The sequence below is a fragment of the Sabethes cyaneus genome, chromosome 2 (genome assembly GCF_943734655.1).
Source record: "Sabethes cyaneus chromosome 2, idSabCyanKW18_F2, whole genome shotgun sequence".
In the NCBI taxonomy this organism is placed as follows: domain Eukaryota; kingdom Metazoa; phylum Arthropoda; class Insecta; order Diptera; family Culicidae; genus Sabethes; species Sabethes cyaneus.
In genome coordinates this window covers 50,550,172-50,563,758 of record NC_071354.1, presented here as the reverse complement: position 1 = coordinate 50,563,758, position 13,587 = coordinate 50,550,172, and the positions used below count along the sequence as shown (strand labels likewise).

General features: G+C 37.7%; 1 protein-coding gene across 1 annotated transcript; it reads left to right on the top strand.

Moving 5' to 3' along the window:
• Nucleotides 1-3,646: 3,646 nt before the first annotated feature.
• LOC128734045 (uncharacterized) lies at nucleotides 3,647-12,197 on the top strand. The gene is made up of 5 exons (XM_053828026.1): nucleotides 3,647-3,737; nucleotides 4,028-4,123; nucleotides 4,400-5,356; nucleotides 5,425-5,667; nucleotides 12,133-12,197. The coding sequence occupies exons 2-5, from the start codon at nucleotides 4,094-4,096 to the stop codon at nucleotides 12,181-12,183; spliced, it is 1,281 nt and encodes a 426-aa protein (XP_053684001.1). The 5' UTR covers nucleotides 3,647-3,737; nucleotides 4,028-4,093; the 3' UTR covers nucleotides 12,184-12,197.
• The last annotated feature ends 1,390 nt before the right edge of the window (nucleotides 12,198-13,587 follow it).

Here is a 13,587-nt window from a genome sequence, read left to right as displayed (position 1 = left end):
CCGCTAAATCTAGCGGGAAAACCGCTGATCTGGCATCGCTGACCTCAACTGGTTGGTTGGACAGATCGACTTGACTGCTTGACTGAACAGCTCGATTTAACTGATCGAGTGGACTACTCGACTTAACTGCTCGACTCAACTGCTTGACACATTTTCGGTTGCTCGACTCAACTGCTCGACTAGACTACTCGATTTGATTGCTCGACTCAACTGACAGGTTGATTCAACAGCTCGATTAGACTGCTCGACTTAACTGCTCGACTGCTCGACTCAACTGCTTGACTTAACTGTTTTACTCGATAGCTCGACTTAACTGCTCGCTTCAACTGCTCGACTGGACTACTCGACACAACTGCTCGACTGAACCACTTGACCCGACTGCTCGATTAGACTGCTTGACTAAACTGTTCGATTCGAGTGCTCGACTCAACTGCTCAACTAGACTACTCTATTCAACTGTTTGACTGGACTACTCGACTTAACTGCTCGACTGGACTGTTAGACTCAACTGCTTGTCTTCTGTTTGATTCGACAGCTCGACTCAACTGCTTGATTCAACAACTCGACTGGAATACTCGACTCAACTGCTCTACTCAACTGTTCGACTTAACTGCTCGACTGAACCGCTTGACCCGACTGCTTGACTAAACAGTTCGATTCGAGTGCTCGATTAGACTACACTCAAAAAAATCAGCACGTCAAGTTTCCGTGAAAACATAGGTAATTCTCATCCATCACACTTTTCATGTAACATTCACGTGAATTGTTGGTAACTTGCACTCATACTAACCAGTTTACGCGCAATCCCGGTAAATTTGATCAATTTTCCCATTAACTAGTACATGAAGTTCACGTAAGTTGCTGTATAGAATTTTACATGATTTTTCACGTGGATGCGACGTGTCGATTTTTTTGAGTGTACTCAATTCAACTGCTCGACTGGATTACTCAACTTAACTGCTCGACTGGACTGCTCGGCTGGACTGCTTGACTGAACATCTTGATTTGACTGCTAGACTAGACTGCTCGACTCAACTGCTTGACTTGTGTTAGAATCGACAGCTCAACTTAACTGCTCGATTTAACTACTCGACTGGAAAACTCGAGTCGACTCAGCTGCTCGAATAAATTGTTCGACTGAACTACTCGACTCAACTGCTCGAATGAACTACTCGACTCAACTGTTCGACTTAACTGCTTGACTAAACCATTCGATTCGACTGCTCGACTAGACTACTCGATTCAACTGCTCGATTTAACTGCTTGACTTAACTGCTCGATTCGACCATTCGATTCAACTGCTCGACTCTATTTCTTGTCGCGATATCATTTAGTCGGTGTTAAATCAGACCGGACCAAGTCGCAAAATTCAAAAAAATGTGTTAATTATAGCAAACGAACAAGAATTTTCTAAGCAACATTTTACTCTAATCAGATTACATAAATGTTGCAAACAGCCACAGTTAGAAGATGATTTAGAATGCAGCAAACTATGAATGCGTTTTCTCGAAGTCAGAATTTTGCCACTCGGTTCTGTCTAACTTAACACCGACCATATGAATCGGTTTGCGGCAGACAATAGACGGTTCAGAGCCACTCACACAAAAGAGCCTTATTTCCCGCCTATAGAATCAGCACAGTGAAGATAATGTTTTTATTCAGTTAAATAAAATCCAATACGACCATCAAAACTATTTGTTTCAGTTTCCGGCAATGACTCTTTTATGTACAACTAGAGCTATATTATGCAATATAAGAACTCAAAGAACTAATACAAAGATTAAACATCTTCGCAAACACTGGCCAATGAAAAGTATCCGCAGTTTTCTGAATTCTTAACAGGCATTTATATTTTACGAATCGTAAGATTCGGGCTCAACTAGTATTTTATAAAGCGTTGTGAGCCACAGAGGTTTGGCAAAGCATATCACCAAGACAGAAAAGAAGCGAAGGCGCTTAAAGTGTAGCTGCTGAGACGTCGCGGTTGGCTCGTGATAACAAACTTTTATCGATCACCTCTCGTGAAGTTCAAACTTGTGTTCGGTGCAAAGTGAGCATCCCTAATACACCGTCTCAGAACTCAGGAGAGGTGCCAAGGCATAGTCCACATTCCACAAATATACTTGGAACTGGTAAATGTGTTCGGTCAAACGTCAAAATGCATTGAAAACTATGGGGTTAATAAAAGGAAATTGTTTTAGTAAAATCTTTTGCATCTTCATATAAGAATGTGGTCGTTCTTAAAGGAACGGTTTCCGGTAATCGATAGAACTTGAAACTTAAGGAAACTTGGAACTTAGGGCTTTCCGCTCGGTTTTCTTTAGCAACACAAATCTATCCATCACCAATGCTAAAAAAACGAGTACAGCTACAGTAATGCGTTGCGTTATTTCTCTTTGGCAGCAAATGAGAACGACTAATTGGGAGCAAACAAATTGCCTTCTTTGCCCATACTAAAATTGAAATCCTCCAGTTTGTTCAACGTAGGTGATGGAATGACGGACCATGAAAAATAGGACGGACATTCATTTTTCAAATTATGCAATTCCATTATCTACGTAGTACATCTCATCGCCAAGTCTGGCATCGCCATCTGCAGTTCCCGGTCGACTGTATTCACCGGCTGCTGAGGAAACTATGCTGAGCGTGTTGGAGTTGGAGCTTCAATTTATCTGACTGCCGTGATGGAACATATAGCTGTGGAAGTACTTAAATTGGCAAAAAATGCTGCTTGCGGCAACAAAAGACCAGAATTGTCCGACGTCACTCGCAGCTGGCTCATGACCGTCACGAACGGCTTCGTCGATGAGAGTTTAGATCGCACATCGGCTGAGGCTTTTCGGTTGGCTCGCTGCAACAAGTCGTGCCTGGTTTGCGGTTATCGGTACTCCAATTTACCGAAAAGAAAATTACGCTATGTGCGTTAGTGCTCGTTTATTGCGAACTGGAGTTATGATAATCAAACAATCGGTCCTTTTAAGGGCCACACAACGATTGAAGAGTTAATTATATTTTCTAATAATAAATAAGAAATAAGTTTTCTGGTCACGGGCGGCATTTTCTGACACCTCCAAAACGTCTGCAGCTTGTAAATGATTTATTATCAGTGTTCTTCTTTTGTAAACCGTAGAAAAGTTTTGCGCAAAATTTTCAACTTTTTGAAAACTCGCGCGTATCGTCTACCGATTACCAGAGGAAAATCTCTGTTCAACGCACAAACAGATCATGAAAATTTATTTCCTGTTTGGTTTAGTGTGACTTCGATTCGTTTTGATAAAATAGATTCAATCCATTCATAGAAATAACTCCAAAATCTGTTGAGGATTGAACGTATGCAATGTTACTACTTTGATAATCGTTACGTACAACGCATGTAGCATGTATACATGAAGAAGTCCTACGTCACCTATCCGGTAGTATCTTGTGCACAACCCCTCCGATTTTTTTATTGATTTGTATTTTTCATGCAATGAACATATTTTCTATTTTAAAATTGTATCGTCATTCATGGTCGGTCATTTCATTGCTACGAAATGATCCCAGTGACCGGCAGGTTCATCGTAAGCATGAATCGATCAGCTGTGCGGTTGAATACATTTATTTTGTTATCGGCCTTCTTCACGATAAGACACGTATAGAATTAGATAAATTCATTAAATGCTTTGATAAGTGTGTTTTGATATTTATTTAACATACTGTTCAGTATGAAAATTCTACAAGTGCAATATTATTAGGAGGTAAGCATAAAACTGACAGATTTTTGTGTATTCAAAACTTAAAAATAAATTTTCCTTTCGATATGACTCATGCTCATGCTGAACTTAAGTTATACATATAAATTCAAGCAGCAATTTGTTCAAATCGTACATTTGAAAATAACAGCTTCTTGCAAATGCACATGTGCGCCATTCAGCCATGCGATGCCTTGTCAACTTCTAGAAAAGATTTTAAGATGCGATTTAAGCTTTTTAGAGCTAGAACGATAGATATTTAATTTATTGATGTTTTAATCGTATTCCTCAAACAGATAATTGAAAACACTAGAGTATATGCTACAATCATCCCTAAAATTGGTCAGAAGGGACCATTTGCAATGGACAACATCAACGTTCTTCCACTAGAAGTAAGTCGAAGCTAACTATACTAGACAATAAGTCAACATAGTTCATTGCATTCATTCGTGTCATCAACTTGCATCACTCGATAAGAAAACATGTTTGAATGCCATGGCAACCACAACCAGTCAGAATTGTCTGTGATATGTCTGACCAATTTCGCTGCACAGAAACATATGAAAAGATTCTACTACTTCAATTCATTACCAGTATTTGAAGTTATTTATAGATTAATCATTTATTATAATTAATATTTGCAATTAAATTTTTTAAATAACATTCAGATTTTAGAACGAATACTCAGCTACCTGAACTTTTCCGACCGAAAAACTGTTCGCCTGGTTTGCAGCTACTGGCGACAAGTTTTACATGGCGTGCAATTCCAACGGCGATGTCGTATCTCTATTTGTCGTACCTTTAACCGGGAGCTACCCGATATGGAAATGCGAGTAACGCAGAGCTATCGTAATATATCACTAAACCAATGGAGTGATTCCGACGATGAAGACGACGAGCAGTGCACAAATGAGGACATAACCAATTTAAAGTATCTCTTTGAACCGTGTCCTGAGAACAACATAAAAAAGCTTTTGTTCCAACGTTTCGACCTCGAAGCGCTAGCGCTGTACAGTAGCTTTGGAAGCAGTCGAGAAATACTGGAAAAGCAACTTTCCAGTATGACGAACCTCCGAGAGCTCGAGCTTACTTTTTGTAAAAATAGGTACTCGTTGCCAGATGAAAGCGTATGGGTTATCCATCACGACAAACTTGAAACACTAAAGATTGATGTTACAAGTACAAAGCCATTCAAAGTAGTACTTTCGCGTCTGAAAAAACTCGAATTGTTAGCCGACTGCAGTTACAGTATTCATATTATTCAGTCGCATTGTTGGCAGCTGCAGGATCTAAAAATTTATTTCCAAGATCCAAAAACAATGGACGATATGATGTCCTTATCATTTCCTGTGTTGACTAATCTAGAGGTATATATGTTCGCTGATAAAGATGTTCAACTTCGATATGCTCGAATTCGAAACGAGTTTATAGATAGGGAGAAGGAAGAAAACTTTATCAAATCCATGCCAAAGTTAAAGTCCCTGCTGATAGAAAGTAATTTGATGTTCTATCGCATTCAAATGGCTCTCACTAAACACGGCCACCAGTTGGAAAAACTAACTTTAGCAAGTTTGGTACTCGATGCCGCCCAACTATTATGGATTGAAAAATTACCCAAAATTAAGGTTTGAACAATTAGTTTGCAAATTATATTTACTACTTCTTGTTTATTATCACTATTACTCTTTTGCAGACTGTAATTTTGCAATACATAGCAGTACCCGCATCTCAAGCCCGCCTGGCAAAATTACATATGCCTCACCTTCATCACTTAGCACTGTTGTACAACAAGTCATACATTGGTTTTGATAACGGGCTCATCGGGTTGAAATCACTGAAACTGACGGTAACTTGTGAAAGGAATCAGACAATTTTGCATCAAATTTGCAACAAACTGCCCAATTTAGAGCAGCTGGAACTATTTTTTTACTGTAAGGTAAGCTAGTTTTTTTTTAATAATTTTTTTTTCAATTGGGCAACTATCCTGTTATTTGATTTTAGTTATTAGATGGTGCTTTTCGATATCTAGACAAGTTAAAAAAACTAAAAATTTTACAAATCACTGATTGCGATAGCAATACTTATTGGACGCACTGTCCTGTAGTTCCTAACTTGCGAAGAGTTGCATTCGACAATTGTCGTCATTTGAGAACGAAAACTTTACAACCCATTGCCGGATTATTTCCTGGTCTGGTCAGCATATATCTAGATCGGTGCATTGTAACAGGTAGTGACGAAGGCCAAGTTTCCATTTCCGGTGGGAAGATTGTATTTGACGAAACTGAAGTAGGTAAACGAAGGTGTTACGAACAGTTAAAGTCAATGTTCCCGCAGTGCATAGTTTCGTTGAACGAAACCGTTCTTCGATGGAAAAGTTGTGATTAAAGTGATTTTTTTCATAAATGTAGTTGTCTTATTTAGATCACAAAAATCACTATTTTAATTCGCTAGAGTACCCAGCGTGTTTAGATATATTTTTTTTAATAATAGAATAGTCTATTTTTGGAAAGTGTTCCTTCCATAAGCGTCTTAGGCAATCTGTAGATTGAGAAAGATGAAACAACAGCAAAAACTATCCACCACAAAAACGATCGCTTACTTCCACATCTGTTTACCGTCATTACGGTAATTTAAATTGCATGCTCTCAATCATGTATCTCATCGACTAGTTACTCTTAAGCATTTGGTTATGCAATTCCCTTACCCTTTGCACCTTAAACCACCTGCTCATTATAAAATCTGTAACCCCAACAGTAGCAAAAACTGCGTACAGTAACAGTCACTGAATACTGCTTCCATATCTATTTGCCGATGACGCGTTAACTTAGACTAGCATGTTATATCTTTCTATCCCCTTTTTAAACTCATTTAATCTCAGAAATTACAGACTTCATTCGGTAACACTATCTAGGTGATTGAGCTTGAACGCGTAAAGCAAAGTTCTCAGCACGCGTAAAGTTCTTGATTAATATCGTACTTGTTGACTCGTTTATTGGCAAATGATGAGTAACCGATTCTACAGGCCATATAGAATAATGAACCGATCTACTAAACGACCATGTTCTATGGGCTCAGACGAGAACATCGTAACTACCTATAACAATCGTTTGCAAGAAAAACAATTAAGTATTTATTACCCTTTTTTCATGAGTGGATGTGAACTCATCATTGCGACCAGTACACGTTTGATCTATTGTGATATCGCCCGGATGTTTGCTGTAAGACCCGCACTGCATTTCTTTTTGCTATAATCGCTATTAAGTGAGCTTAATATGCGTATTAATTTTATGCGTGCTTGTGTGTAATGGGGAGGGGGGCTCTACCTTACCCACTCGATCCTCACTGCCAGTTCTGTCTCTAACTATAACCGTCCCTGGTAAGGACGCATTGCGTTCCTCTGATCAGTACCCTTTTGACTATAGCAGTGAGTTTTTGCACTGTCAAGGGACTTCATCGGGGTAATATAGAATTCAGCATGAGGGAAGGGTACTGAGGGGCTTGAGAAAAAAAAGCCATGCTAAAGTCACTTGCCATTGAGTGGCCTGATTCTACTAAGATTCGAACACACAATTACTTGTTTGTCAAATCAGATTCGATAACCTTGCGGCTACGGAGCCTCTTATTACCCTTCACATTGAATTGTAATTTTATATGTTTCAAGAAATATCACAAATATCCAAAAATAACACAAAGTAATGAGAAATAAATTGTTTGTTTTCTCTAAATCCACTGCAAATTGTATGCATGATTAGTTGAGAATATGACCTTTAATTGATCAAACTGCTATGCCAACATTAGTCAAATATGTCTACAATCGTTTCATCAGTTTCAGTACTCTCCTAAGCATTTTTGGGATCCGCATCTGTTTAAAAGTATTCCTAGATACATCTGTTGTACATCTGTTATTGCAATGAAAATTTTCGTTATGCAAGAAACAAAACCCTTTTTCTTAATTTGAATGTATGTACCCTTTGTCAGCTCCCTCTTCTGTTGTCCTCCTGCCACTCATAAAAGTTGTCTTTTTTTCGGTAATTACTAGGTATGAAGCGAGACAAAACCTTTTTCACCTTTTTAGAACCTCTCACTTATCAATGGACAACTTTCAGCAATCACCTCTTGTCGTCTAGCCACTTGTACAATCGTTGCTATCGTTCGAAAAGGAAGAGAAATGCTTCCCTTTACCCATTTGTACCTTCCTCCCCCTTGTAATAGACCACCTCGCTCTTTTGTCAACCACCCAACGTTGATTCTTTTGTGTTAAGAAACATGTGATAAAGTTCGATGAAGAACCATCCAGGCGTTTCGGAGTTATGGCAGAATATACATTCATTCTCACGTTCCGCATCACCCCTCCTCAAGAGCATCTTGTCTCCCAGCCACTCAGGGTATGCTGCTGCTTCGTCGTAATTGCCTATTCCCGTCCCATCCAACAGATTACACTAGTTAACAGCATTTATGAACTCAGTAAGCTGAAGGTGATTTTTCATATAAAATTGGTCGCTGAATCCGAAAAGGTGGTCAGAAAAATTTAAAGTAGGATACTTTTTGAGACATGCAAAAAAGTTGAAATTTTGCTTAAAGAAAAAAAGTACATACATATAAACACAAATTTCTCCGGCTGCGGCGCACCAATTTCAAATCTCTTTTTTTTATATTAAAGAGGAGAAAATTTGCTATCGATTAGTTGAACTTCATTTTTCTGTAAGAATAATAGTACTGTAGATATTTGAGAATTTGTTCACAACAAAACAAAAAAGAACGCATTTTTTGGAATAATTTCAACTGTATCAAAGGTTTTAGACAAGATTAACGCATTTCAAAAATTTCATTTAATGTGGGTCTTAAAGGCCGATAAAAAACAAAGAAATCATGGGGTTAATGGTAACATTCGGTTGAAAACTGTAGAAGTAATGACCATTTTACTAAAACAGTAATATTTGCGCATTTGAATATCATGCTCTTGCAAACACCCCCTTACTAAGCCTTTACCCTCTTACTTGTTCACATGCCACAAATATACCTCTCTCTCTCTAGCTATCATTCCTCTCTTTATTTTTCAAACACACACGCATCAACATTAAGGTCGGAGCAAATCTCCCAATTATGTTTAACTATATTTTATTATATGTAGAGCCATTTGACTCATGCTTAATATTTTTAGTATTTATTTAGTCACATACTTGTAGCATGGGCTACGGGAATCGAGGATTATTTGTATCCCTGATGTAGTAATAGGATACCAGATGAACCATTACTTTTCAAGAGATGACGCTTTCTCAAAATTTGTCGGTTATTTATGTTTACCTGCCTTAACAATACCTGATCTAATATTATCTTATTTTCATAACCTGCCTAACTTTAATAAAAACAAACTTTTCCTATACCTCTCCATTGCATCTTACTATCATTCTTCCGTGAGCCCGGGAAGGTGATTTTGATACCGTGCGAGAGCCGGGAGCTGAAAATTTTTGCGACATTTCAATTTAAAGAAATTAAATTTAAAAACAATATTTACCAATTATTTGTTGGTTCAAATGTCAAAGGTTATACCGCCTTTAACGGTAAACACAAAAGAAACCGAGATGGAAGAAAGAGTGATGTTGCCAAGCTGAGTAAATTGTTTGTTGCGCAAAATTGGGTTGTTTTCAATATGTACAATATGCGTTATCCAGCAACGACATCTGTTGCATTCAACAGGGAAACATTAACAGTTTCAAGCATATTTTCACACATGATGCTTGATGAAACACTAGCGCCAACTTCTGTTATTTACTTTCAGAAACTAGAGGCGGTATCAAAGTATACAGTCTTCAAACTCTGCTTAATGCTGTCTATGAACAAACGCCATTCAGCTGGGTCATAGGGCTCACCAATAGCCCTAATAACTCACGCAAGGCATTGTCGTTATTCTATAGCCAGGACCTGCAGAAATTTTGCAGAATAACATTTGTCATGCCGTCCTACACAAATACAGGCGCGTTAGCTTCGTAAACATTGTTGTGATTTTTAGTTCGGACGATGAAAAATTTTGATGGACGGATTTTAAAACGGTACGACGTATTTAAGAAATAAAGTCAGTTGCGTAATTTCAATAATATGCTTTAATAATCGCTTTTCAGTGATTTCAAAGTTCACGGATCGGAAGGTAAGTATGTTTTAGTCAAATCAGCGCAAGAACTTTTGGAGTATTCATTAAATCCATCCAACAAATGATGAAAATTAGAATGGCTTCACTTACTACGACGGGAATTAGAAATAAACCCTACATAACTGCAATCGGTCTATTCACAAGAGAAACGAAACCCCTTGCCAAATTTGGTAGAGAACGGTCAAGGCGTTCTGGAGTCAAGGCGGGACATACAGACAGACATACGTTCTCTTTTATGTATATGAGTCATTCCACGGTAAACACGCATTTTTTACCTTTGTCATACTATAATAAAGGTTTAAAAATTGGTCGAAAAACACGAAATTGATCCGTGGCCCGGACGGTCAAGTCACATGTACCAACCGATAGGGTTCGATGTATGTAATGATTTTTTCTATCGCCTGTTTCTCGGAGATGACTAAACCGATTAAAAGGTATTATTGCCTAGTATAGATCACTATTAAGATGTTTTGTGATACGACGTTTCGTTTAAAAGTTATAAGCAAAAATGTGGAAACTACGTGACATAGTTTTCTCTGGAACCGCTTCACGTAATGCTTCTAGATTCAGGCAGCCTACTAGGCTTGTAGACAGAATTACAAGTGGTTATGTCTTTTAATGAACGCTTAGCTTGAGTAAAGACGAAAAGAAAAAGAAGAAAATTAAATTTAATAAAAGTTCTAACCCGTCACGATCTTATAGTAGGGTTTTTTTTCTAATTCCCGTCGTAATAAATAAAACCATTCTAATTTTCATCATTTGTTGGATGGATTTAATGAATACTCCAAAAGTTCTTGTGCTGATTTGACTAAAACACACTTACCTTCCGATCCGTGAACTTTGAAATCACTGAAAAGCGATTATTAAAGCATATTGTTAAAATTAAGCAACTGACTTTATTTCTTAAATTCGTCGTACCGTTTTAAAATCCATCCATCGAAATTTTCATCGTCCGAAGTAAAAATCACAACAATGTTCACGAAGCTAACGCGCCTGTATTTGTGTAGGACGGCATGACAAATGTTATTCTACAAAATTTCTGCACGTCAGGCAAGTTTTCCTGGCTGTAGAATAACGACAATGCCTTTCGTGAGTTATTTTCATTTATAAATGACAGAAATTAAAACGATTAGTCGACATTGTCTTCTTCGTCGCACGAAAAAACGTAGGAAATTTGACTGCATTTAAATAGATCTCAGCTCACTTTGATTGATCGCGTATGATAGACAACAAACTAAAATATTAGGGAATAACTAGTTTTGCATTATGTGTCATAAAAATGCTGATATTTTTAATAATTTGTGTTGGATAGGACGGGAATAGACAATTACGACGATGTAGCAACATACCCTAATTCGAGAGTAAATAGGCTGCCATAAGCAAAGTGTTGATCGATCTTACTAGCGTTGCACACCATTCCGTTGTTACATTCGAATATGAAAATATTTGCTATTATTTGTAAGAAATATACGATACGGTCGTTAACAAAAATAAGTCTAGGTATCTGCATGTTTGTATAATGAACAAAATTTCTCATTCTAAAGTTGTGTCGTCATTTATGGCCGACCATTTCATTTCTGCGGAATGACCGCAATGAATAGCTGCTTCTTCGCGCAAACATTGATCGGTCATCTGGGGGATTACGTACATTCATTTTGTTACCGGCATTCTTCACGAGCAGACGTGAATAGAATCAGTAAGAGTTATTAAAGGCTGTGATAATTGTATTTTAAATAATTATTTATATGTGTATATTATCATACTACCAAATAACGAAACCCATAGTGCAATAATATTAAAAGGTAAGCATCGAGCTAAAAGCATCATCGGTGAACACCTGAACATCAAGCTATAACGTTTGTGTGTAGTGCAAAACGACAAAAAATTTTCTTTTGCTGTGACTCATGGTAGCTGCATGATCAAGGCGGCACAATTATTTCAACCTGTGATGCAACGATATGTTATTTTACCAATAAATTATCGCATTCCGTTATATTAATTTATACAACGTGTAAATCCTAATTTTGTTTTTTCAAACTTGAAAGTGACAGTTTCACTGACGCCTTTTTATTGAAAGGGCGGTTTTGCGAAACGCGGTTGAACATGTGCGCCTTTTAGCACGTGGTTGCTTAGCAACTTCAGAAGAAAATAAATAATTGCGATATGGCTTAAGGTTTCCAGGGTTATTTAATTTACTTTACTGGCAGCGGATACTTAACTCATTAATGTTTTAATTTTTTCTTTATACAACAGCTAATTACGAGTATAAGAGCATATGTAACAATCATCTTTAGAATTACGTAGAGGAAACTATTCACGATGGAGAACATCAATGACTTTCCAGTTGAAGTAAGTTGGAGGAATAAGATGTGTAAAAATTCCATAAAATAATTCAGGTATTCAGGTTTTAGAACGAATTTTCAGTTACCTCAACTTTAGGGACCGAAAAAGTGCTTGTCAAGTTTGCAACCACTGGCATAACGTCTTACATAGTGTGCAATTCCAACGGCGATGTCAAATATCTCTTCACAGCACATTTGACGAGGAGCCTACAGAATCGGAAATACGATTAATTCGAAGCTATCGCAATATAACACTAAACTACTGGGACGACTTGGATGACGATGATCACGATGATAACGACTATGCTGATGAGGATAGTCAGCGGGAACGGCGTGAAAAAGAGGACATAATACCTTTAAAATACCTCTTTGAGCCATGTCCAGAGAACAACATAAAAAGGCTCCTGGTTGGACGTTCAGACCTTGAAGCGCTAACGCTGTTTTGTAGCTTTGAAAGCACCCGAGAAATACTTGAAAACCAACTAACCGATATGATAAACCTCCGGGAGCTTGAGTTATATATCTCTTTAGGTAAAAACACTTCGCCAGATCAGAGCGTGTGGGTCATCCATCATAACCGACTAAAATCGCTGAAAATTGATTTAAAAAATGCGAAGCCATTGAAAATGGTCTTACCACATCTGACAAAACTAGAAGTATTATCAAACTGTCGTTACAGCTTACATATTATTGAAACTTACTGCTGGCAGCTACAACATTTAAAAGTCTATTTCGACGACCAAGAAACGATGGACGATATGATGTCTTTACAGTTTCCTATGTTAACTCATCTGCAAGTAGTTATGGCCGGTGATAAAGATACGCAGCTTCGATATGCTCGAAGTCGAAACCGGTTCATAGACAATGAAAAGGAAGAAAATTTTATTAAATCCATGCCAAAGTTAAAGTCAATAGTGACTGAAAGTGATCTTATGCTCTATCGTATAGGAACGGCGCTCGCCAAATATAGCCACCAGTTAGAGGAGCTAACTTTAATCTGTCTGGAAATCGATGCCACTCAACTACAATCGATAGAAAAATTAACAAAAGTCAAGGTTTGAATTAATTTACGAAAATCCTTCCTATTTATAACTACTAACACTTATCATTCTTTTTCAGACTATTACTCTGCAATATTCAAAAATTGTTTCTTCAACTCAGACCCTGCCAAAATTACATATGCCCCACCTTCGTCACCTGTCACTGTTTCATAACTCGTCGGATGTTGTATTCGACAGAGGGCTCGCCGGGTTGACATTGCTGAAACTGACACTTAAGTCCGAAAGGAACGATAAGGTGCTGCATAAAATTTGCAACAACCTGTTTAATTTAGAGCATTTGGAATTGATTTTCTGCACAAAGGTTT

What these genes read in the sequence shown, in the direction of transcription:
- LOC128734045 (XM_053828026.1), top strand. Translation starts at nt 4,094, where the DNA reads ATGGACAACATCAACGTTCTTCCACTAGAA. An exon ending in AAAAATTACCCAAAATTAAG is followed by an intron (nt 5,357 to 5,424) that starts GTTTGAACAATT and finishes ACTCTTTTGCAG; the next exon opens with ACTGTAATTTTGCAATACAT. An exon ending in AACTATTTTTTTACTGTAAG is followed by an intron (nt 5,668 to 12,132) that starts GTAAGCTAGTTT and finishes TTTATACAACAG; the next exon opens with CTAATTACGAGTATAAGAGC.